Genomic DNA, 25,472 nt, shown 5'->3' on the forward strand with positions numbered 1-25,472 from the left:
CCCCCCCCCCCCCCTCCACCTCCAAGCACCTCCCGCATGCCTCCACCCCAATTATTCACTTAACACCTCTTCAATAATAACAATAATAACACTAAACTTGTCCTTATAATATTCACCTTTTTACCTAAATATGTTATCTTTAGAGCTTAGCTTAGTAATTTGTTACTACACGCCTCGCCTCTATGAATTAAGTATACACTAAATGAATCAAACTTCAAGAGATTGGTTAAAACAAAGAGAGATTTGTAGGTTCTTAATAATGAACCAATTAGAAGACGACAAGTGGCAAATTGGCCCGCCGTCCAAGTTTGTAGGTTCTTAACAATTGAAACACATGGGCAAAAGCATGGGGGAGGGCTTCCTTTGCCCACAATTCTTCTAAGAAATCCCCACAAATTAATGTAAACAAACCTCCCCATTGTTTCACATCCCTCTCTTCCATGTGCTCTTCTTGGCTCCAATTCCCATTTGCCTCTTCGTGCTCCCCAACTCTAAGTTCGATTACAATTACTTTTTAAAATGTTTTGAGTCCTTTCTTATTTTGTGTTTGATTGGTTCTTAATAGATGTAAATTCATCTAAACGAGACAATCTCCCATGAAAGATTTTGCTTAGACTAGCCCTTCAAGGTCCTTCATCCCGGTTTGGGTTCAAGAAGCCTCCTCAACAAAAATCTCTAGTTCTTTCAGTGGAGGCAAATCAAGATCAATATCCTATCAAAAGAACGAGTTCGAGCTCCATGCGCTTGATCCCTAAATCATCTCGACCTAGGCTAAGTCTGGGAAGCCACTTATTGTCATCCAAAAATCAAATTTTGTTTAGACAATTTCAAAAGTTCTTGAAAGTTCATAAAACCCAATCTCAAATTCTTACGAGAGTACTCTCTTTTTTTCGTTCATAAAAAATTGAATAATGAAGTGATCATTCCAAATAACACAAAAATCTCTCAATCTCACTAGAAATTGAAACCAAAATTTGCAGCTTTGCATTATTCATTTAATGAAGGTAAAAGGACATATGGGTAAAGGAACAGACTCCCAAATTGAATACTCAATTTCATGTGTCTGTCTCACAAAAGGGTAGAGAGAGAAAATATAAAGGGTAGAGAGAGAAAATATTAAGGGTAGAGAGAGAAAATATTAAGGGTAGAGAGAGAAAGAAGGGCACATTTAGAGAGAGAGAGAGAGAGAGAGAGAGGCCTGAGGGGTTTAGTTTAAGAAGGGTTTGCCTAATCATTTACCGACAACTCAACAACAATATCTTCCACTGTTCTTCCATTGATACCTAAAAGCTCAACCATACATCAAAAAATAATACAAATACATTGCGATCATCATCATCATCATCAACACGCTCATTTAACCCAAACAATATTTATATTAAATTATCAATTTCGTTTTAAAATTTTTAGTTGTCTGGCGTTGATACCATTTGTAACCGCTTTAGGTCACCACTAGTAGATATTATCTACTTTTGCTCGTCACATATCGTCATCACCCTCATGATTTTAAAACTCGTCTACTAGGGAAAGATTTTCATACCTTCCTAAGGAACACTTTGTTCCCCTCTCCAATCGATACGAGATCTCACAATCCGTGTTGAGGATTATTGGGAGTGAGTTCTACATTGGTTAATTTAGTAGAAGATCATTGGTATGAGGCCTTTTGGGGGAAGCCCAAAGCAAAGTCATGAGAGTTTATGCTCAAAGTGGACAATATCATACCATTGTAGAGAGTCGTGATTCTAACATGGTATCAGAGTCATGCCCTAGAACAAAGAACTGTGAGCCTCGAAGGTGTAGTCAAAAGTAACTAAAGTGTTGAACAAAGGGTGTATTTTGTTCAATAACTCTAGAAAAAGGAGCCGAACCTTGATTAAGAGGAGACTATTCGAGAGCTGTACTGTATTCTTATTTGTTTGCTTCATTCAATCAAAGAGAACTAAGCTTGCCGTAGTACTATACTATATACTATATCCCTTCTTTATTTTCATTTTTTTAAATTGTCACATCCACCACCTATTCTCTCACATTAAATTAAAATATCCACATTTTAATAATTCACTTTTCGATATCAATTATCTAATATCCATACCGAATAATGAAAAATTGTTCATTGAACAAACACTACTCTTCTGTTCCCCCGATGATTAGATCGATCATAGGCTGATAAAATTCTAACGATGATCAAAACAAGATAGCGTTTTAAGAATCTAATAATGGGTTGAAGAGAATTTTTCGAGTTGACGTGTACCGTCCGTAAATGTTTTTGATGACCCATGTTAGAAAGAACGACATGATAGAGTAACAATAGTTATCACACAGTATGACAAAGACGTGTCAAGTCCAAATTAAGGTGTTTAAAGATAAACAAAAGCATTTTTTAGAAGAATCTCGTGGTTGATCAATTACAAATTGAATAATAAAATTAAAAAGAAGTTAAAGAGATAAACCATAATTAAAATGGGTAATACATGAAAACATGCAAATTAACAAAAGAAAGAAGCCAAACAAATAACGACATGGCCTTCAATTATTATATTATCTTTTTAATAATTAAAAAAAATTGTTAAAATTTTTAATTAAACATATCCCAAGAAATAAAAAGGAAAAAAAGAAAAAGGGGAAAAAAAAGGGATATTATTGTTCACCCCACGCTCATCCCAAGCGTGTGTTGGGCTGAACCCACTAGAAGACAAAGTAGCCTTTATTTATTATTCCCACGCGCTACGTGTGTGACTCTGCTTATTTCTTAATTGTGTCTATTTTTTACATTTTTTTTAAAAGTATTATTTATATATTTCATGGATTTCTTTAATAAATATTTGCTTATGATTTTAATTTCATAATTGATTTTTTATTTTTAATAAATAAAGAAAATTTAGTTGATTTAAGATCTGTGGAAGTACAATAAATATATATTAAACAAGTATCATAAACACCCTAATTACAAATGAAATCAAAGGCGAAAGTGAAAAGAAATTGGGTCAAAGCTCAAATTCAACTCCTTGGTCTCGGTATAGAGCCATGCATGCTCTTGAATACCCGACGAACAAGTCAGTCGTATGAAAATCGTAAGTTGCGAACAATTCAAACATAAGAACAGAGCTCAGTCGTGTATGAGAGAAAATACGTTGAAAACGATTTATAAGAAAGCAGTGTTCCACAACTTTGATAACATATAACTCAGAAAGAATTGACGACTAGTCACATCTCTTATAGTACATTATGATGCATTTTAGCCATGATTTTGGTGAACAGTCATACAATCAATATTAACACAACAGAAATAATAAAGATCTAACTATACCGGAGAGGAAGTAAAGAAATTTGATTTAATAATTCCATAAAGTTTTGTCCATTATATTTGTATTAATTAATAACTTGAATCCAATAAAAATGATGAAGAAAATAATATTTAAAAAAAAAAACAAATAAATAAATAAAAGGTGCTCCCTTTCCTCTGTGTCAGCGGTAATAAGATCCCATAGTGGGCGCTCTCAAAACATCCCACGAGCTTTACAACTCGCTCTTCCAAACCTTCCGCTCTCCCAAAATCCCATCTCTCTGCGCAACATGGCACTCGAAACCTGGCTCAGTAAGGTCAAGAACGCCGTCTCCAACAAGTTCGATGTGGTTCGAACCTCATCGTTAACCACCCTCAACACCCAACCCACCACCACCGCCTCCACCAAGAAATCCCCAAACGTCGGCGTTTTGGCGTTTGAGATTGCCGCCCTCATGTCCAAGCTTTTGCATCTATGGCAGTCGCTCTCCGACACCCACATTATTCGCCTTCGAAATGAGTCTCTTTCGCTCGAGGGTGTCCATAAAATCGTCTCCAACGATGAGCCCTTCCTCCTCGGCCTCGCCTGCGCCGAAATGACTGAAAATCTTCGACTTCTTGCTAACTCTGTTTCCCGTTTGTGTATTAAATGTAACGACGCCGATCTCCGGTCCTTCCACCGCGCCTTCGACGACTTCGCCGACTCCGGCCGCGATCTCCATAACTGGGTATGTTAAATCACCACTCAACATTTGGGTATTTTTCATCTTTTATGGTTAACATGGTATTGAATCATACCCTTAATTTAGTTAGGTCACTAGAATCCTCGAACAAAGAAATTGATTTGAGGGCTATTGATTAAGGAGTCAGGGAGATTGTTCGAGGGTTTTGTACCTTATTGGAGGAGAGGATTGTTGGAGAGGTTGTTCGAGGGCAGGGGAAAGCTTTATGGGGCTCGAAGTGGCTTAGAGTCGTGATTTCTAACGGGTTACATTTTGATTTACAGATATTGAACGAGAAAGAAATGGAGTGCAGGAACAAGAGGGTGGAGAGATTAGTTACAGTCACGGCGACCCTCCACAGAGAAATGGATGAGCTATCAGTAATGGAAGCTGGTTTGAGAAAAGCTGTAGCAAATTTGCAGTCATGTCAGCAAGAGAACAGTTCGCCATTGGAGCAGAAGATCATCGATCTTCAACAGAGGATCGTTTGGCAGAGACAAGAAGTGAAGTATTTAAAAGAAAAATCCCTTTGGAACAGAACATTCGATACAGTGATGTCAATTCTAGCAAGATCAGTTTTCACAACTCTAGCCAGAATCAAATTTGTTTTTGGTTTGGGTCAATTTCCTTCGTCTCTCCCACGTAGCCTCTCCGCCTCCGCCGCCGTCCACCCACTCAAGAACTTAAACGACAACGGCAAGGAATTTCCGGTGAGTAAAAATGCATTTTTTGAACCCAATTCCAAACTCCTGAAGCCGCCCATGTCCACTTTAGGGGCCACGGGGTTGGCCCTGCATTATGCCAACTTGATCATAGTCATGGATAAGATGATCAAATCGCCTCAATTGGTGGGCGTGGATGCTAGAGATGATCTTTACTCGATGCTACCGAATAGCGTTCGGTCGGCGTTGAGAGCGCGGTTGAGAGGGGTCGGTTTCACGGCGAGCGATCCGTCGTTGGCCGGGGAATGGAGGGAGGCGATGGGGAGGATATTGGAGTGGCTGTCGCCAATGGCACAGAACATGATAAAATGGCAAAGTGAAAGGAGCTTTGAGCAGCAAAATTACATGGCGCCAAAGACGAATGTGATGCTTTTGCAGACGCTTTATTTTGCTAATAAGGATAAGACAGAAGCTGCCATTACAGAATTGCTTGTGGGGTTGAATTATATTTGGAGATTTGAAAGGGAAATGACTGCTAAGGCCTTGTTTGCCTGTAACAACTTCATTGTCACATGAAAATGGGAGGAAAAAAACCATTTTTCTTGGGAAATTCTCATTCATTATCTGAACGCTTCTGTTGTATATTTTATCATACAAAGTGTATGTAAGAATCAAAAGATGGAAGGAAAAAAGTGATATAGTTTTTGTTGGTTTATGGACTCATGTCGTGTTATTTATTTATGGACTCCGTACCGGATAGCGGGTGTATGATCCGACCTCTGATACATGGGCTCGAGCGCAATATCAACACACTTATTGTCCTTGAAAGACCTATTTTTAAAGAAAGTTGCCTGAGACACTCGTCCTTCCCTATGACACACGTATGTGCCAGAGGTGGTGAAAAACACTATGCCTAGGATATATTTTGAGACATTTTCAATCCTATTCAAGTACAAGTTATTTTGGCGAAGGGTCATACGACATCATGTAGCATTCATCCGGTGTTTGATTGACACCACATTTAGCATATTTCATATGGACTGACTTGACTTGAGAACCACATACCCAAATTCTCATTCAGAACCTTGACTTTTGAGGTTAAGGCTCGAGGTCCTACTTGACCCTTCAACAAGCCTATCTTTGACACTCGTGTCTACTCATGACCCTTATCTTGCTTATGACTCGCTTTCTCTTCAATGCCTACTCCTGTGTGGTGTGTTAAATGATGTATCGTCCTTGTCGGTCACATCACGACACTCACCCAGGCCTTCGCGTGGCCGGATGAGCGCCACTTGAGGGTCGCTGTTTTGGTTGTCGCAACATGAGGGCCCACTCTATGTAGTGTGTTAGGTGATACACTGTCCTTTCTCAATTCGGGGAAAACATTCAAAGAACAAGGTAGAAAGAAAGACAAGATGGCGTTGAAAGTTTATAAACCAAGCCAAAGGATGGTCGGTCGCATCATGACACTCATCTCAACCCTCACGTAGTTGGATGAGCGCCACTTGAAGGTTGCCGCTTTAGAGATAATATACCATCTTCCTCAGTCGCATCATGACACTCATCTAAGCCTTCGCATAGAGTGCCACTTGAGGGTCACCGCTTTAAGGTCGTCGCTTTGCTTGTCGCAACGTGAAGGTTACAACTTTCTCCCTATAAGATAGTTGTGTAGCCATTTATAGAAATAAAATAAATTAATAAATTTATGATTGAACATTTTATTTATTTATTTATTTTTCAAATAGATGTTCAATTTATCTATATTTGAAACAAGTGCAGCTTTAATCATCCATGACAAAAAAAATAAAAATAAAAATAAAAATTAATTCAACTAAAAAGATTAATTTGAAAAGTAATTAATGAAAAAATATGTGCAAAAGATCAAATAATAATTAAATTTAGCGAAAACTAAAAACTAAAACTCTGATTGATTCTATACTCTATATTCAAGCTTGTCGCCCTTGATTTCAATCATCTGTCTTCCCAATCTCTCTCGCTCCACCGTCTTCGTATCGAAGTGGCATCCATGTTTATCCTCAAATCTATGCATACGGCAAAACAAACCACCGCACCTGCACGAAAACCCTAACAATCCGACCTTCTTGTTGCAGAGTCCGCATCTGTTTTTTCTCGCCGGCGCTTTCGAATCGGTTTCTGGACAACTCGGATTCATCGCAGTTTCCGATTCTGAAACTTCAATGCTCTCCAAATCCGATTTGAGCGAATCGTCGGAGTCCTGTCGCCGTTGAGCAACTTCATCGGGTTTCGTTGGGATTGAAATCAGATTTTCTTTAAGAAAAGCAGCGTAGCAGATGGAACACAAGTTGCGAGTCTTCGGATTTCCAAAGAAGCCACAGTTATTGGCGCAGAGTGGTGAGTCGTTCGAATTCTCTGAACCTCCGAAACCAGCCATTTGATCTTCTTGTTCTTCTTCTTCTTCGTTCTTTCTTGTTCTTGATTTTGGTGGTGATTTTGATGTTTGTGTGTTGATTTGGAGCAAGGGCGGAGTCGATTATATAGAGAAATCGGCATGAAAAGATTACTAAAAGAACATAGGAATTGGAATCAATAGATTTGATCTTAACTATCTGAATCGAAAATTTGATGTTTATTTTTTATCTTTTTTATAACTATTCCCTAATCTAAGAGAGTTCAAATATTTTAAAAGTACTTCTATAATTTTTCAAATCAATAAATATTTTGACGCTAAATTATTTAAAATTGAGAGTTTTAGATTATTTTTAAAAAATGCCACTTAATTGGGCCGGCCCACTAAAACATTTTGGTAACCGGAATTGGTTGTTTGACGCTTGTTTGTCGATGTTGCGCACAATGATTTTGCACCCCCCGATTGCTGTGTGTGAATAGTTGATTGTTACCCAAGCTCGTTTTAGCATATGACGCATGAGTGATGATTTAGTTGTCTGGGTAGACATAAGCTTGAGGCTCGGACATCAAACTGTTGGCGTCAGCTCCTCATTAATGTATCACAAAGTATTGTGAGCAACCATAGTCTATCGATTCATGCATCAATTATCCATCGATTCTTGCATGCATTGAGTCTCGTTAGTCCCTTTCTATCCGCTCCCCTCCTGCTCCTAGAGAGTATTTTAACTTGAAAATTAAGGACAATTGAATTGGCTCAATGGCTGCATGCAGCAAGCAATAGCCTGTAGTTCTGAAGGCAGGAGAACCAAAAAGAAAATTAAAGGGAAGGAGACAACAATGGAAATAAAATGGCCAATTAAATATTTATTAAAAGGGAAAAAAAAAAGTTAAGAATTGGAAATAATTACAAAACTAATATGAATTCTCCTAACCCAAATTCCTACTTTTAAAAAAAGAATACATCACGGCCAATTACAAACTGCAACAAAGTAGATGAACTCCAACAATTTCTGAAGCCAAATGGTTGTGATCAGAGAGCCAAACCAGGATGTTCTATCCCATGTTTGATTAAACCAACGGGAAGAAGGCAGTTTTGGTTCTTCAAAATTTCAACCCAGCTTCTGGTTTTCTTTATAGGAAGCTATGAAATGGGCTAATTGATCTGATCATAAAAGCAAGAAAAAAATGCTGGTAAGATCACTGACATTTTCCTGTTGCAAGAATTAAAGATGGAGGACAGACATGTCTCAACTTCCCAACTTCTTGGAACTCAACATCATTTCATCAAACCTTTCCAGGGTAAGAGAGAATGATGATCATAAAAGACGCCCAATATGAACACAGAACAATGATGTCAGTCTTGAGCCTGAAAGAAATTAACATCTGCTCCCAAAAGAAAGGTTTTTGTCATCTGAAATTCTAGGGTCGATTTTCTATTTCAACAGCTAAAGCCAAACAAGAACTCAACTGGGAGATTTGCACGTAACAGCCATTTTTCTAATCCGTTCTATAACGATCAATAAATCCTCTCGTGAAAGTGTAGTGAAACAACATCTAAACCATCCAGGTTCTATGCAATGACAAGCAGATCCAGGAGTCGCGTTAATTTTAGCTACATTCAGCAGCTTCTCCCATAATTCTAGCTCCCCTTTCTCACTATAAGAATTCATCAGTCCACTCATATCAGCCCAGCAGTAAAAACCAGCACTGCTCTTTGCACACTTAATTCCCAACTGTTTCAAACCAGCAACGAAAAGAACATGCATCTCGCGAATTCTCTTTTTGCTCGTCTCCAGGTATTCATTAACGAAGGTTCTGTCCGAAAGCATCAAGGTAACAAGCTGCTGGGTTGGAGCGGAAATCGGGCAAAATCTTGTCATTTTTCTAGCAGCAGCCAAAACATTTTCATTTTGTGAATAGATGACACCAACTCTAAAGCCAGGAAGAGAGAGGTCTTTCGACAGTCCATACACTATATGAACTCTATTCTTGTCAATATCTTCTGAATCAATCATTTCAGCCATGCTCACAAACTCGTCGTTTCCATAAACTGACCCTGCAAATATCTCATCGGATACAACATGGATATTCTTCTCTTGGGCAAAATCTAAAATACTGTATAGCATTTCTCGGGGCAACATGTTGCCAACTGGATTTGCAGGGTTAGATAAGAGAACTCCCCGAACTTTTATTCCTCGTTTCCTAGCTTGATTGTATGCTTGCTCTAGTACAGTGATGTTCAAGTTAAAGTTGTCAGCACTACGACAGTGAACTGGTATTAAATCAACTCCAGTTCTCCACTTCACATCTCTATCAAAACTGCATACAACTTTCGTAATTAATTATCGCATACCTGGGTATCTAAACTGCTTTTTGTGACGACGTTTTTTTTTTTTTTCAAAAAAATCAAATGTAGTTTAGGAGCTACTAACCCAGGATAATAAGGAGTTGGAATAAGAAATGCATTTCCAGGGTCTGCTAAGCAGAAACAGAGTACCTCGACCGCGGCAGTGGCACCAGATGTTAACAATAATTGTGATGGATCAAAAGCCACTCCACCACCCATTACCTGAGACATGAAACCTGCCATAGCCTACAGTAATTGAATTGATTTCAAGACAAGAACCTGGAACTGAATGCTTAATAACTTTATAGTACTGATTAAGAAAGTAATACAACAAAAGTAATATTCAACATGAAAAAGGGAATATCACAAGTTTAAGGAAGTTCAAACAGCAATCCACTTCTTGAATAAGGCAAAAGGACAAAGAACTGTCATGTCACCAATAAATCCTAGGTAAGAGCAATACGATTGATTAAGAAATAAAGAGCAATATGGCTTAACCTTTAAGATTCCAAGCTTTTAATATCTCAATACATACCCAAGAATATGAGTTCAGCTTCAGCATCAGTTTTAACTTTTAACTTTCATTACATTGAGCCCTTCAAAGCCCTTTAAACAGTAATGCAGCTATCAGGAAAAGAAAGCAGGACATGGATAACAACATATATTGCATTTCACAGATGAGTTTTGGATCGTAAACTTCAGAGCTTGTGGAGAGAGAGGAGATTAGACACGAACGCAGACATTGTAATATCAATTTCAAGACACTTGGGCAAGTTAAGCCACATTCATTTTCACTCCGGGACTAAACATTCCAACACTAGGGAATCGAGAGCTTAGAGCCAATATGCGTTTCCACCAAAAGAATAGCTGAAATAGACAATCAAAATAAATAAATACCATTTTCAGCTCCCACAATCCATCGAAAGGCTGGTAAGTGGCCATCCCCATAATATTCAACTCGACGTTATTGCCTCCACCAACGGAACCAGTATAATTCTCCGATATCCATTTCTCAAGCAAATCAAAGCACAACTTCAAGCATAGAAAACAAAATAACAGAGTATTTAAAAAAAGGAAAAAGAAATTAAATCTCAATTTGAAGAACAAAAGAGTTCGAATCAAAATAGAAACAGTACCCTATTCTCGGACAACCCAAGCTGAATAATCCCATTCGGATTATCCAACCTATCGTAAGGATCCTCCCGAACGCGATCCAATCCAATATAGTAGGGGCAGTTATTGGGCTTCGCAATGGAACTGGCTCGAGAAGAAAGGCGAACTCGACCAACGGATCCGCGCGTGAGTAGATTAGAGCGAGAGGACGAACGGTTGAGGTCGACGAGGTTAGAGGAAGAGTGAGAATGGGACGGAGAATTCGAGGAGGAGTCAGAGTTGGGAGAACGATTTCGCTTGAGATAAAGTTGGAGGAAGTAGAAGAGAGCACAGGGAATGAGAGAGCCCAACAAGAGACCTCCACGGCCTTGGACAACGCCTTGCAGAGGCACCACAAGCCTCATGACGGTGACTCCGCCGCGCTTTCAGATTTTCGGTATCAGAATTCGAATCTGAGCCCGAGCTCCAGGTCGTAGGTGGCTCACCGGAGACGCAGGTGGACGCCCGGCAGCGGAGGAGAAGTGAGGAAGTGATGGCGTTTTCAATTTGATTGGTTTGGGTTTGGCAGATGAGCTTAAGGTTGGCTGCCGCTGAAATGCCGTGAGTGACCCAAATCTATTTTTTCTTTTCTTTTTCATTTATTTATTTATTAACCAAAATTGTAAGGCGAGAGTGGAAGGGAACCTAGGAATCTGGATCACGGAGATGAGTAGTACCTCTAAATGACCGAAATACCCTTGGAAGTTTATTGTATGAATTATTTAATTATATGAATTAACATAATATATACATTTTTGTCCACTTTATTTTTATCATTTTTTATGGATAACATATTGACGTTTTAACGCAATTAATTATGAGTTGACTAAAAAGAAACATTTAACGCAATTAATTAATGTTTAATTTAAACATTTAAATTAAAAGACTGCCATGTCTATTTTCGGTAATTGATTTGATTCAATAATATGTCCAAAGTAACCCCTCAACAACACATATGAGAATTCCTATAATTAAATTAAGATTTCCTTGATATTTACAGCTGTGCCACAGAACGAACTCTATTTTCCTTTGTTTGTTTATCATTCACTCCCAAAACATTTCTACAATTACGAGAACCCAATGGAGAAACACAACTAAAGGGGGCATCCTATGAAAGAATGAATCTGCAAAACCATTCATCCATTAAGGCTCAGAAATCAGCTCTGATATTCACACACACACACAGGGAGGAGGAGGGAAGATGATGGGTAGTCGTAGTAAGTAGACTGACTGTGTTTAATTTGGAGGAGTCATCACAACATTCTGTTATGTGCTTCAATCATGGATGTTTTCTCCTGCACATAGCAAAAGGAAGGGGAAATGGAAGTAAATAATAATGAACCAATCTCTTCCCAACCAAAACACACTTTGAATAACAGAGACAGAGACAGAGACAGACAGAGACAGAGACAGAGAGAGACCTCGCTTTGAATGATGTTTTCAGAGGGGAACCAATGCATGAGAACCCCTAAATTCAGCACAGCAGGTACCAATTTGAACACAAGAGGGGTGGTCACTAGACTAAGTGCTGTTGTTCCAAGAAGTAGCAGATAAACTTTCCCCTGCGTTAATTTTATAAAGTAAGATAATCGTAAACTTCAGTAACGAATCAAATAAAACTGATAATCGATTGTTCGAGATGCATAACGGAGAGAAATGAAGATGTTCTATTGGGGGAGGGAACCACTGTTGCAAGAACACTATTTAAATGCCAGAGACCCATTACTACATCAGTGTTGCTTGAGACTTCACACTCAAAACTAAAAACGTGCTATGTGAAGGCATACTATCATCATATTTTGCCTGTGTGCGCACAAGATATGAGAAAGCTATATGGATGCATGCATTCATACATACATATACAAACATATATATATATAGAGAGAGAGAGAGGGAGAGAGAGAAGAAACCCCAATGAGATGAAGATTTGAGGCACGGCTTAGGAGAACAAAAGCAAACTCTCCAATTTGAGCAAGCATGACTCCAACCTAAAAGTGAAGGTAAATAACAAGATTAGAAAATCATGAAATTAAATTCTTCAGGAAAATCAGTTTCTAATAGGCCTACCTGAAAAGAAGTCCTTATACTGTATCCAAATGCCTTTGCAACAACGGTAACAACTGCTGTCTTCACAAACACAACCAGCATGACAGATGCTAGCAAAATATCCAAATGGCTCCACAGAAAATGTACATGAATGAGCATTCCAATACTCGAAAGGAACAAAGCTGCAAATAAATTGCGAATTGGTTCCACCTAAAAAGCAAGAGATAGTCAAAACTATTTAAACATTCATGCCAATTTAATAGCTCAATCTAACGAAGGAATATGCCACAAGGCAAGCACTACCCAAAGAACTGGGAGTATGCATTGTAATTGGAGTACCTGATCTAAAGTATGTTGACCAAAGTCGGTGGTAGATATCATAACTCCAGCTACAAAGGAACCCAACTCAAGACTGAGTCCCAACTTATCACTGCACTGAAAAAGGTTAAAAATACACAAGTATTAAATCGATTTCAATAGGAAAATACAAAGCAATATACTGCAGTTTATGTCTTTGAGGCCTCTAATCCAACATTCACAATCACATATGCAGCAACTTCTTAATCCATTACAAAAATTCAAAATTTTCATCATGCTCATAAATGATCAGCTTAACTTTTAAGCTTCAGTGTTTAAACTCAGACATCATCTATGATCCTTTTTTATAATGAAACACTACGAATAGTCAAATTTAACAATGTTGGGACCATCGACTAATGATCAACTATGAGCAATCAAATTAATTTTAGAGTGATGCTTATTGGCTCAAAGGCATCATTGATCAATCCAAAAGGACAGAAAAACAAAGTAAAAAAACTAATAAATAACTCCACAATAAGAAAAAATCAACTCTTTAAAATAGGTGAATCAATTAGTGCCCAGGGCACGGAAATAGACATATGGCTTTACCCAGGCAGACAGCAAGCAAAATGCCACAGCAGCAAGCTGATACAACTCATTTGTCTGAATCACAGGGAAAAAAAAACGATAAGCTTGCTAATCAGTCCAAAAACAAAGCTAAGGAAAGGACCCAGCTTAATGGCTCACTTGAGACGACAGCTGCATCATCAACTTAAGAAAGCGGGGAACAAATGACCACGACAAAATGGACGCGACTGTGAGATATACTGACAACACCAGTAGCCTGCAAACAGTGCACATTATAAGCACACAAAACATCTATAAGAAAGCTCAGGGTCAACAAACAAAGCAAGAAATAATATTTAAAAGGTCGAAGGCACACAGATTACTTACAACTTTCCCATAGATATCATTCCTAAAATAAGACCATTGTGACCACCCAAAACTGGGAGCAAGGCAAATAACAAACCAACGGCACAGTCCTGAATAAATCAGGATAGATATATAAAGATACAGCAGAAACTCAAGACCTCTATCCAATGTAAATGCTATTTTTAAGTATAAATAATCCAAAAGAATGACGGGGGCAGAATAAAACCTGTAAGATAAGCGTTCCAATAGTAACCTGACCATGAAGAGTATTACTGCTATTCCGTTCTACCAAGAACTTCACCACCTAATAAAACATTAAGAAAATTATAATTCCACGCACATGCTGTTCAGTGATTTCGGGTGAGCTAAGGCATAACAGATGGTTCATGCAGTTAGAAACTGTTATAAAACTTACCACTGCTGTCGATGACATTGATAGAAATGAACCGACAAATACACCCTCGGACAATTTAGCTCCACTTAACTGCATAAATGGCAAAAAAATGTAATGACCGCTGACATCTAGGCAGGTGTTCAGCCTCACTCTACCAACAAAAAAAAAAAAAAAAATAGAGATTTAGATATTACCATGGCAATTATGCCACATAAGAACATAAATATGATGATCTGTAGAAAACCTCCAAAAACAGCAACAGCCCCCACAACTTTTAACTGCATGAGAACATTATGTATAAATCTAGCTTTCTAAGACGGAGAAAATTGAACACATTTATTGAGTAAAGAAATAAAACTTTCAAGTAATGAATATTACCTTTGTCAAAGAAAACTCCAGTCCTAAAGCAAAAAGAAGAAATACAACACCAAATTGTGCCACTGTCTCAACCTGAGACAAAACCTATGCTTTTAAGCATTGATAGAATTTCAAACATCTACAAGGGGCTTTTATTGGATGCATTCAAATGTACAAGAATGCAATTACTCGTTATATACATGTTTGAAGAGGATAGATTTTATTTATATTTCAAAACTACAGAGATTCATTACAATGTGCAAAAAGGAGGAATCATAAAAATTTTGCACAGGAATGAGGGAAATATAGGGGAAGGGCGGTGATTCAAGAGTGGTGGCAAAAAAAAATTTCCGTTGCAGCAGAAAAAGCTTTAAAATTTTCTTATAGAAAAAATGAGATGGAAGTGGTGAGATCAGAAATAATCTTTTAATGCAGCGCAAAAGCATCAATTTTTATGGCCCATAAATAATTGGAAGTGTTACACCACAATGAATTTTACAGAATACCAATAATATCTTAATTTTTAAGTTGATTTATAAAGTTTAAAGTACCCATTTAAACTATATCATTCAATTAATATTCGATCCATCGCCAAATGACATAATTTAAGCATTTAAGCATCGCAGCAGGAGGACATTGTGCTATATAGATTAAAATCAGCAAGAATTAGTTAAAGCATATCCATTGCTACATGTATGAACAAACCTGCACCATTTCACTGATGAATTTTAGACCTCCTGGTCCAATAATTGACCCCGCAAGAAGATAGCCCACAATAACCTACATATAGTACAACAAATTTGTGATACTACTTTGCATACATTAGGTAGTGGACAATGCAATAAATTATTTTGAGCAGTAAGAGAAGTGAAATAGGTATTAAAAGAAAAAAAAAAGAATGCAACACCAACCGGTTGGCCTAAACAAGAAAAGATAATTCCTCCAATTGCGGCAGAAACAATAACCACAACCAAGTCTGAAATCAGTCTGCAAGAGGGGAATACGTGGAGCATGAAACATATCTCAACGACTTCAGCATAATTTTTTCTAGTGCAGCAAATTCAGAATGGGAAAGATAAAATCCAACCTCAAATCTACTTGAAGTACTGGATACTTTGATTTCTTGTTTGACATCACAAATACATTGTCCTGCAATCATGCAAGATAGACAAATTAACACTAAAAAAGACAAGGAAATCATACATTGTCAGTCGTAGGAATTAGTGTAGTTATCTTTCCCCCCGAAGTGTGCATGAGTTTCATTCAGCAACAGATACTAAGACCTATTTAGAACTTACTTTTTTATCAATCAACGTCGTAACATCATCAGATTCTTCATTTTCTAGAGAGAAAACATCCTGAAATTGGAATGCTCTAGTCCCACTGTCCAAAAACAGAAGCTAGCAAGTGAGAAATTTGTAGGAATAAAGTGCATGTAAGGATAACTCCAAAAGAATTTAGCAGACTGTATATAATAGAACAATTCAGAAATAAGAACAAAAGCAACTGTTTTGGTTCCATACTTTGCCTTTTGACTATCATTTTTCTTGCCCTTCTCATGAGTGATTTTGGCTACTGTCTCCAGTTCTGCCTGTAGATATAAGAAGTTAAGAGTATCTGACATTTGAGAAGTCAAATAATTTTTCAATAATATATCTCAGAGATGAGTTACAGTTATATTGGGAGTTGTTAGCAAAGATCTCAAAGACAAACTTCTCTAGCAAATAAACTTATCGAAATCTTATAAGACAGGAAGGGGACTTGACTGAAATTTAATCATGGAGAGCCAAGTTTGACAACAGTTCTAGAGCATATGATAACAATTGCTAAATACAACATGCCACAAACAAATAGTAGATTGTAGACTAGAGAAGATATCTTTCAGGATCTCTACATCTTGAAAGTCCAAAGAAAAATGAATACTGTCGTTGTCTCAAATGCATTTCCCACACAACCCACATTGGAGACATGAACAGAATTCCAAGCAAAATAAGAAAAAAAGGCCGAAAACTAACATGAAGAGGTCTAAACATATTTCAAGCTTTATTTATTTCATAGATATAAAACCAACCTCCTGATCAGCGACACTGTTATTAAAGCTGCTTCCGCCCGAACCTAGTAAAAGTCAGAGGTACAATCAAATATTAATTGAGCAGCTAAAAGTTGAAGAAAATGCAACACAGAAAACGTTACATAATTTGATCCCTAAATAAATGAATGAACGGCCTATGAAAGAATTGAAAAAATAGAGAAATTAACAGTCTGGTTCCACAAAGAAAGTAAATTACAAAGCAAAAGGCCAAATCTACGTTTCACAGATTTCATTTTAAAATTTTCATGCATAGTCAATAGAATAAAAGACAAGACACTAAAGAAAATAAGAAAACACCAATATCTTGTCTGGTTCCGTACGAATTTGAAAATTCTGAAATTGCTACAAGCATTAGTTTCTTTCTAAGGCCACTTCAAGTGCATAAGGTAAAGAATATCTATTTGTATTATCTTCTTGGGTAACTTAAGAGTAAGGTTTTGAAAGGTCAGAAACCATTTGTTACCCTTTCAAAAATCATAGAATTAGAACTTAAAGAACCACTCTCTCCCTCGCGGACCATATCCGAACTCTAAACACATATTTATTCTCTCACAATAATTTCTTGAATCTCTTCGTATTTCCTCTTGCTACTCGATACATGCTCATCTGCTTATCTTAGAATTGGAACATATTTGTCTCTTTATCACTTTCTTATACCACATTCTTTCCTGATACCACACACTAAACACTATCTTCCCTTTCACAACATGACCACTGTATTTCTCATCGCACTCTTTTCAATTGCAAACCTTTCCTAACTACTGTAGCTCTATACACGATCTTGACAATAAAAATGGCTTCCTCTCACAGTATACAACTCTGTAGACCACCAAACACACAAAGTTGACGTCAAAATGATCCAACACTGTAGATTTTCTCACTGTAACGTATTCCATTCTCTGGCTACTATACTCTTCCTATCTGCTTCACACTGCCTTTCTCTTCCAAAATACACAAACTCCCTCTCAACAAACAAACAAAGGCTAAAAAATTATCAAACTTTGTATGATATTCTTTCTCAATGAAAAAAGGGCTATCAATTTCCTTTTCTGTTATTCGATTTTTGCAACCAAAAAAAGTACCCAAATAAAACGGTAAACGTTTTTCTTTCTAAAGGAATGAAGATAAAGAGACCTGAAGTAGCAAGCAGAAAGGAAAAAAAGAAAAAGACTCATAATCAGAATCAAACAAATCATCAACTATATTAACTTGGACCAGTAGAAGAACGTTCTTGATGTTTCTAAGTTCAAACAAAGCATTGAAATCTTCAACTGCCCTGTTCCTAGTCTTCCATGCAAAGAAACAGAAGGGAAGGGGTGAGGGGGGAAGAGAGCTTAAGTCCCAAACCTTCAGGCAGATCATTGTCAGGGAACTCCTTCTCGAGCACCTTATCGAACATTTGGGCAATGCTACCGTCACCGGAAATCGGTGCCGTTGAGTTGATCAAGTTTCCATAAAATCTTTCCCTAATTTCCTTATCCGATCTGGCTGAGACATGAATTTGCGCAGAAATTAAAACCAGAACGATGCAAAGCCATGATCCAATTGCTCCTCCTCTTCTCGCCATAAAGAACCGATGAAGCATAACAAAAAAGAAAGCGTATGAAACAGAAAGAAAGCTCCCTTCTCAAATTTGAAAATGCTTCGACTCCATTGAGGAGAGAGGGAATACGGTTAATTTCAAGTAATCTTCAGAAGAATGAAGTAAAGTACTGGAAACTTGGAAATGAATTCGATCGATTTTGGAATAATTTCTTTGATTATTCTGTAATGGGATCTTTTTGTTCGCTGGCGATTGTTGATTGCAGTTTGAGTGGCGGGATCGATGAAGATGGTGGCTTCCGTTTGACGAAGTTGTTGCATCGCATCGTTAGGTGTGGGGCATCACACCAGAAAACTCCCATCTCACGTTACACGCTTTACTTCGCACGTGCGCTGCACCATCGGCACACATATTGCTTCACTCTTTTTAAAATTAAAAAGATATATTTTTAAAAAAATGTTAAATTTCTCAAATTTTTTTTGTAAATTGTGAATTTATCTCGTTTTGTGACATCATAAATTCATTTTTTTTTTCTTTTTATTTAAATTTTATGAATATATTAAAAACAAAATTAAAATTTTAGAGTTTAAAAGTGAAATTAAATCCTTAAAAGTCAAACTTTTATGGTTGATACAAAATACTAGTTTTTTTTTTTTTTTTTTACTTTTTTAATAAATTTAAAACGTTAAATAACGAGGATGACCATGTGAGATATTATTTTAAAAAATTACATAAAATATAATTTTATAAAAATAAAAATAAAAAAAGGTAATATAGATTACTTTATACAGGGAAAATGTTATTTATCAATAAAAGTCAACTAAGAAATCCTAATCACAAGCTGTAGATGAACAAAAATCGAGAAATACCTAGTGCTGACCATTCCCCCATTGATACGAGTATGCCGATTGTCACGGTCATACTCGTCAAGGCATGTTGCCCATGACAAACCTAACCCTTCATGTCTTTTCATATTCTAGGGTTTTACTTTTGTATTTCTAGGAAGCATGACGTTTTAGAAATATCATATCAGGCCTGTCAGACATGAAATGCCTCAAAATGTACTATAGGGGATATGACTAGTTGTCAACTTCTCCCTACTCAAGGTTATATACTATGAGTCGTTGTTATTTCTCTTTTGCTTGTTTATATAACGTCTCTTTCAAAAATCTCTCATTCGAAAATCTCTTTCTGCCCTCGTTTTCTAAAACCTTCTTTTAAAATCGAGGCCAGAGGCTCGAGCATACGTCGCTTGGCCGTAGGCGACGCAAGAACGAATTGACTTAGCTCACTTGTCGTTGGAAAATGAGTGTCGCACAATCGCAAGTCCGCTGCCATTAAAAGTGCGATTGTGACACTGATTACCCCCCCCCCCCNTTCCCCCCCCCCCCCTCCCGAACCTTACAGAGCGAGCGGGTTGCTTCTCTAGAGAAAGATGTGCTGGTTAGGCAGACCAAAAGACGACGCCCAAAGATGTTCTCACCTCCCCTATTCGGGCTGGAGTTCACTTTCAAGGTTCGAAGGGAGTGCCGAACACCGAAAGTGAAATTGCTCCTACCTACCAGAGCATCCACCAATTGCGAAATTACTTCACTATCTGAGAGGAAGTTTGAGAGAGAAAACTGATTTGCCGGAGTTTTCATCGGAGAGTCGCCGACGGAATCCATTCCCTACCAAGACCTGTACTCTGGAGCCCTTCTTGGAGTGAAGTAAGAACTCGTGTGGAGATTTCCTCCTCTTTCCTCAAGATCAGAAAGGAAACCCGCAAGGTAAGATTTCGAACTATACCTTCCAGATCTTAGATCTTTGTGTAGGAGTAGAATCATTAAGTCTACTACCTTCATCTAGGGAAGATCCGCCACTGATCTTGGTGAGGAAAAACGGACGAAACGACGAGATCTGAGAGACTATCCAAGAACGGTAAGGTTGTTACCGAACCTCTTTTCGACGCTCAAAACTCATCGTATGACTAAGCAAAAATCAAGAAAATAATATTGGCACGTAGGTTGATAAATGATCTATAACTTTGTTGAAGAAACCACCTCTGTTTGGATTAAGAATCGAAAGATAGAAAATGGAAAGTACCTTGGAAAAACTAATCGGAAAACCTTGATTTTCTGGTAGGAGGAGAGAGAAGCCGCCGGCGTGCCACGTGTCAACCAACCAGAGGACCGCGAGCGCCAATCACCCCCGGACACGCGTCGAGCGCCGCTTGGGAAAACGCGGCTCCAGCCTCCTTGCGGCACGCGTCCCTGACAACGCCACCCGATACCCGCGCCCGTCAGCCTACCCGATACCCGCACGGCGAGCCAAACCGAACCGACAACCCGCGGTCCACCCGAGCCACTGCGTTCGAACCGAACCCGCGACCCGCGACTGCAAGAAATTCTAGGCGCGTGACACTCGCACGTGGAACCCGCGAGTGGTTGCTCCCCGGCGCGTGGCTGGCGCGTGTAAGCTTATTTTTGGCCCGATCAATTTCTGTTTTCCCAATTTTCCTCCAGATTCAAATCCTAAACCCATTCTGATTGAAATAGGACCAAATTGGAGGAAAATCACCGTCTTTCGATACGTTAAGTGGGTGGAAACGCTGCTTAAGGACACGCGCCATCCATGTAAGTCACCACACGGATTTTTAGGAAGTTTTACTTGTAGGAACCGCTTGGAATGCATGCATGCTAGTCTGAATATCTTAGGTTCTAGTTTTCCGTTAATGATCATAGGAAATAGTTTATTGAACGTTAGATGTATCTTGTGATTTGTTATGAGAGTTACCTGGAGACTGCTGATATGATTTTAGTTTTCGCTGAATTTGCATAGGTATGTTTTCATGCTGAACAGAGGATGGGAAATTGCGAACTTTGCGCTCCGGGAGTTGATGGATGTTAACACCCCGTTGAGCTTGTATGATCACTTTGCATGAAATGCCTTTGAGGATTTTGGATAATAGTTATAACATACTCAGTTAAATTTTCATGACTCGCAATTATGAATAAGTCTAGAGATTCTTAGTTAGAGTAACTAGGTACTAAGGTATTAGATCTAATCTTTTCCCTAGTAGAGCAACAGACCACCACGGCGTAAGAAGCCCACTAGGGTACCCTTAGACTACAGGTGAGTGATTGGTGTCATAGCTTCGTGGGGGAAAAGGGGGGTTCCTGATCAGAATCCGACTATTCTTAGCCGTTTTAGCATGGGAAACGTGTGCCCACGTCGTATAGACCATTTAGCTGGATGGGTTAAGGGGGGTAGCTCTCCCCGACCAGGGGGACTGTCATGGGTCTAGGGGGTTGCAGCTCACTTCCTAGGTAAGTTACCAGATAGTCTCAGAGCCATGCCGAGGTAGCTACTCGTAGGGCACCAGTCACTACACAGGTTAGCTTAAGGGAGTTTTTAAGAATCTTTAAATGAAAGGACAAAGAACCAAGTTGTCGCGAAGGGAAAGTCCTAAGGTCCTAAGACGAAAACTAGAGGTCCTAGAGCTATTGTAGGGTCCGTGGAGGGTGGTTGCTAAGATTAGGATACGGTAAGAGCCTATAAGTAGGTGGCTTACTGAGTATAAATTTTATACTCATTCCTGTTATACCTTTTTTTTTTTCAGGTACGTGAGGCGTCGAGTCTAGAGAGAGCGCGTTGATCGATGTGGGTTGTCGCAGAGGAAGCGCGTCCCGGGGCGTCAGTCTAGTTTACTAAATAGTACACCTTGTCTCTCCTGCTCCTTTCCTTGTTTTTACCTAGGCACATATGTCCTTTTAGTAAAGAAACGTTTTTCTTACAAATAAATGAAATTCTATTGTCGTAAATGTTTTTCTGTGGTTTTCTCGTTTTTGCACCATAATTCATGATGGTCACGGCTTGGAGTTATGTATTTTGGGTCGTGACATCTTCCGTCCAAACTAAAGAATCAAACAATGTTTTCGGTAAAAAAAAATAATAAGAGTGATATTTTAAAAAAAAAATAAAAAATAATATTAAAACTTTTAAAAATTTAAAGATGATATTTTTAATTTACCTAGTATATATTTAGTTAAATTATACAAAATAATCTAAAATTTTAGGTTAATTTCAAGTATGTCTCTAGAAATTTAATTTTGGAATTTGTTCTAAAAACACTTTAAAGTGTTTTTTTTTTTAAATTAAGATAAGATCGAAAATTGATGTTGTGAATAATTTTAAGAACAAAATGATTTGAATGACATTAAAAAATAATAATTTTCATCGTTCTTCGTCTAATAGAGTGATAAAAAGAGGGAACGAAGAAATGAAGGAGAAAGAAAGGAAGAAATGTTTGTTACTGTGTTCATTTGGGAGGCAAATAAACCAAGATCGATCCATTTCACTTCCCGGATTTAATCGTCAACTGGCAATTCAAGGTCATTATTCATGATTGTTGAACCCTATTTTTTCTCGTTTCTTCTACTTCTTTTCTCCGCTTTTGATCCTACTTTCCATGGAGTGACAGATGATGAGTACAGATACTCATGAGAGGATTGTTTTCTGATTCAATCTGATATGTTGGGATTTCGCATGTGTTTTTTGTTTATTAATCTAGAGATATGAGTTGCTATAGAAAATCGAAGTTTGCGATTGATGCCTTTCGGAGCTTGTCTTCGAAGATTTTCCCCAAAGATTCAATTCGTGATTGTGGATCAAGAATTTCCCATAGTAGGAATTCGTTTACGGCTCAATCTGCTTCTCCAATCATACAAAGATTTGGAAGACAAGTTGGAGAGAATCGGAAGCTATGCAATCCTTTTTTAGGTGGTTCGAAGAGATTTTACTATGTCGATCGCTATCGCGTCGAGCATTTTAAGCCCAGAGGACCTCGGCGATGGTTTGAAGATCCGAGGAACTTATTGATAGTTGTGATTGCGGGTTCTGGAGTTTGTGTGACAGTGTATTATGGGAATTTAGAAACCATACCTTATACCAAACGGAGGCATTTTGTGCTGTTATCGAGAGCTATGGAGAGGAGGCTTGGAGAGTCGCAATTTGAGCAAATGAAGGCAGCCTTTAAGGGTAAAATATTGCCTGCTGTACACCCTGAAAGTGTGAGGGTAAGATTGATAGCTAAGGATATAATTGAGGCATTACAAAGAGGGTTGAAGCAAGAGAATGTGTGGAGTGATTTAGGCTATGCATCAGAGGCTGTGATGGGAGCCCCTGAAGGTAGTGGCCATGAGACATTGATGGCGCTTAGGGGTTCTGGGGCTGAGAAGATGGAAGATAAATGGTACCGCGAAGACGAGGTTCTTGATGACAAATGGGTTGAGAGCTCTAGGAAGAAGGGCCAGGAAAAGGGTTCCCAAGCAAATACTTCACATTTGGATGGATTGAACTGGGAGGTTTTGGTGGTGAATGAACCGGTTGTTAATGCATTTTGCTTGCCTGGTGGGAAGATTGTTGTTTTCACTGGCTTGCTCGAGCACTTTAGAAAGGATGCAGAAATTGCAACTATTATTGGTCATGAGGTACGTATACATTATACCATATCGAAACTCAAAGACAGTATCGAAAGAAAGCAAGAGGTTTTTTCTTTCTTTTTTTCGATATCTATAAGATCAAGATTAAGTTGTTTATTGCAAACGATCGATCTATGAATGGTTAGAACATACATAAGACTCAATATTATTAAACTTGAGAATTTTAGAGGAGTATGTTAGGAATCACGAACCTCCACAATGAAATGATATTGTCCACTTTGAGCATAAACTCTCATGACTTTGCTTTTGGTTTTCCCAAAAGGACTCGTACCAATGGAGATGTATTCCTTACTTATAAACTCATGATCAACCCGTTAATTACCCAATGTGGGACTCCTCTCCCAACAATCCTCAACAGAGTATTGTGATACTATATAAATGTTGTGAGTTTGAACTTCAATTGTTTTCTTTTATTCTTCCACCGTATCGAGTCAATGGCAAGTAGGCAACATCTTCTTTTGACATCAATATCCATATGCAAGTTTTCATTTAGCTCACTGCCTCTATGATCATGGGATTATCTTTAAGAATCCTGGATGGGTCTTGTTTTAAGGTCTTGTTTTCGTTAATTAGGTTGGGCATGCTGTGGCTCGACATTCTGCTGAGGGTATTACGAAGAACCTGGGGTTTGCCGTTTTGCAACTTATCCTTTATCAGTTCATCATGCCTGATATTGTCAACACTATGTCAACTCTTTTCTTGAGGCTTCCTTTCTCTAGAAAGTAAGTTCAGAGTTTTTTTTTTCCTTTATAGCTTTCTTGGTTGTATTGATTTAGTATAGTCAATGGTTAGATTTTCTTGTTTCGATTGTTTCAACAGACGTGTATGTACGCGTATAAACATGTCATTTGTCGTTGTCACGCTATCTCTTATTTGTTCAATGAATGTAAATATTGACTTGATTGAACAAAGACTTGATGGGAATGGCTGTTCCAACAATCCTCTAGCATTACCTTCCCTCTGAAGAGCTCGTTTTTCATTTACTTATAATCTCGAGACATCAAATTACCAGGCATCGATCATTCCGAGAGAATTAAAAAGGCCTAGTACATTCCTCATTTTGGTCTTGGTTTTGTATCTATTAAGCATTCTACAAACTATTTTAGTTCAAACATCTGATAATACTTGAAGGGTGATATCTCAGTGATTCCTGAGGATTTTGGATTAGATCAGAGCTTGTGCTATTTTTGCCTTTAGACAGAAGCATTATAGAGAGAGAAGTGTTGCCTGTTCTTCATTATTATCTAAACAGTTCAATTCCCTGAAGTACTCCCATCCATCTACTCATGGGTTAGGTTCACAATCTGATATTTTTGAACATTTTGATGCCTTCAGGATGGAAATGGAAGCAGATTACATTGGTTTGCTTTTGATCGCCTCCGCTGGATATGACCCGAGGGTTGCACCCGCCGTATACGAGACGTTGGGTAAGGTCACTGGTGAGTCTGCACTAAGAGATTATCTCTCTACTCATCCATCTGGAAAGAAGAGGGCACAGTTGCTAGCTCAAGCCAAGGTTATGGAGGAAGCTCTCACTGTTTACAGAGAAGCAAGAGCCGGACATGGGGTTGAAGGCTTCCTATAAGACTCCCAAAACTGCGCTAGAAACTTTGAAATAAGTTCATATGGATTGGAAAGAGAATGGCTTCTCTCCTCCATTGTACTGTTTTTTAGCAATGGCAGTATTGTTCTGTTAAAGCATGATATCAAATTGTAATTCATTGATTTCAACCATGATCAAAATGTTTTAGTGAATTTTGGGTATTAATT

At 38.2% G+C, this 25,472-nt stretch overlaps 5 protein-coding genes across 8 annotated transcripts; 2 read left to right on the top strand and 3 right to left on the bottom strand.

The window, feature by feature from the left end:
* Positions 1 to 3,481: 3,481 nt before the first annotated feature.
* LOC111450042 lies at positions 3,482 to 22,643 on the top strand. 2 transcript variants are annotated; one of them, XM_023090186.1, is made up of 3 exons: positions 3,482 to 4,011; positions 4,290 to 5,043; positions 22,458 to 22,643. In XM_023090186.1, the coding sequence occupies exons 1-3, from the start codon at positions 3,574 to 3,576 to the stop codon at positions 22,604 to 22,606; spliced, it is 1,341 nt and encodes a 446-aa protein (XP_022945954.1). In that variant the 5' UTR covers positions 3,482 to 3,573; the 3' UTR covers positions 22,607 to 22,643. The 2 variants fall into 2 exon arrangements, with proteins under 2 accessions (XP_022945954.1, XP_022945953.1); XM_023090185.1 differs by lacking the exon at positions 22,458 to 22,643 and having other exon boundaries at positions 4,290 to 5,367.
* Positions 6,542 to 7,306, bottom strand: LOC111450045 (zinc finger A20 and AN1 domain-containing stress-associated protein 6-like). The gene has a single exon (XM_023090189.1). It carries the CDS (start codon positions 7,078 to 7,080, stop codon positions 6,601 to 6,603), a length of 480 nt encoding a protein of 159 aa, XP_022945957.1. The 5' UTR covers positions 7,081 to 7,306; the 3' UTR covers positions 6,542 to 6,600.
* LOC111450041 (probable aminotransferase ACS12) lies at positions 7,894 to 11,148 on the bottom strand. The gene is made up of 4 exons (XM_023090184.1): positions 10,539 to 11,148; positions 10,300 to 10,434; positions 9,488 to 9,648; positions 7,894 to 9,374 (listed from the first exon to the last, which is right to left on the bottom strand). Exons 1-4 carry the CDS (start codon positions 10,917 to 10,919, stop codon positions 8,519 to 8,521), a joined length of 1,533 nt encoding a protein of 510 aa, XP_022945952.1. The 5' UTR covers positions 10,920 to 11,148; the 3' UTR covers positions 7,894 to 8,518.
* LOC111450040 (K(+) efflux antiporter 5) lies at positions 11,431 to 18,547 on the bottom strand. 2 transcript variants are annotated; one of them, XM_023090182.1, is made up of 20 exons: positions 18,024 to 18,547; positions 16,656 to 16,699; positions 16,108 to 16,175; positions 15,883 to 15,967; positions 15,672 to 15,733; positions 15,496 to 15,571; positions 15,290 to 15,364; positions 14,606 to 14,677; positions 14,422 to 14,505; positions 14,249 to 14,317; positions 14,060 to 14,137; positions 13,855 to 13,943; positions 13,648 to 13,744; positions 13,510 to 13,563; positions 12,940 to 13,035; positions 12,622 to 12,810; positions 12,465 to 12,542; positions 11,976 to 12,116; positions 11,786 to 11,849; positions 11,431 to 11,678 (listed from the first exon to the last, which is right to left on the bottom strand). In XM_023090182.1, exons 1-19 carry the CDS (start codon positions 18,259 to 18,261, stop codon positions 11,808 to 11,810), a joined length of 1,737 nt encoding a protein of 578 aa, XP_022945950.1. In that variant the 5' UTR covers positions 18,262 to 18,547; the 3' UTR covers positions 11,431 to 11,678; positions 11,786 to 11,807. The 2 variants fall into 2 exon arrangements, with proteins under 2 accessions (XP_022945950.1, XP_022945951.1); XM_023090183.1 differs by having other exon boundaries at positions 11,782 to 11,849.
* LOC111450044 lies at positions 22,464 to 25,472 on the top strand. Of its 2 annotated transcripts, XM_023090188.1 has the most exons (4): positions 22,464 to 22,592; positions 22,772 to 23,690; positions 24,276 to 24,424; positions 25,038 to 25,472. In XM_023090188.1, the coding sequence occupies exons 2-4, from the start codon at positions 22,776 to 22,778 to the stop codon at positions 25,285 to 25,287; spliced, it is 1,314 nt and encodes a 437-aa protein (XP_022945956.1). In that variant the 5' UTR covers positions 22,464 to 22,592; positions 22,772 to 22,775; the 3' UTR covers positions 25,288 to 25,472. The 2 variants fall into 2 exon arrangements, with proteins under 2 accessions (XP_022945956.1, XP_022945955.1); XM_023090187.1 differs by having other exon boundaries at positions 22,493 to 23,690; positions 25,038 to 25,470.

Source organism: Cucurbita moschata, unplaced genomic scaffold, assembly GCF_002738365.1.
Source record: "Cucurbita moschata cultivar Rifu unplaced genomic scaffold, Cmos_1.0 Cmo_Scf00011, whole genome shotgun sequence".
NCBI lineage: Eukaryota > Viridiplantae > Streptophyta > Magnoliopsida > Cucurbitales > Cucurbitaceae > Cucurbita > Cucurbita moschata.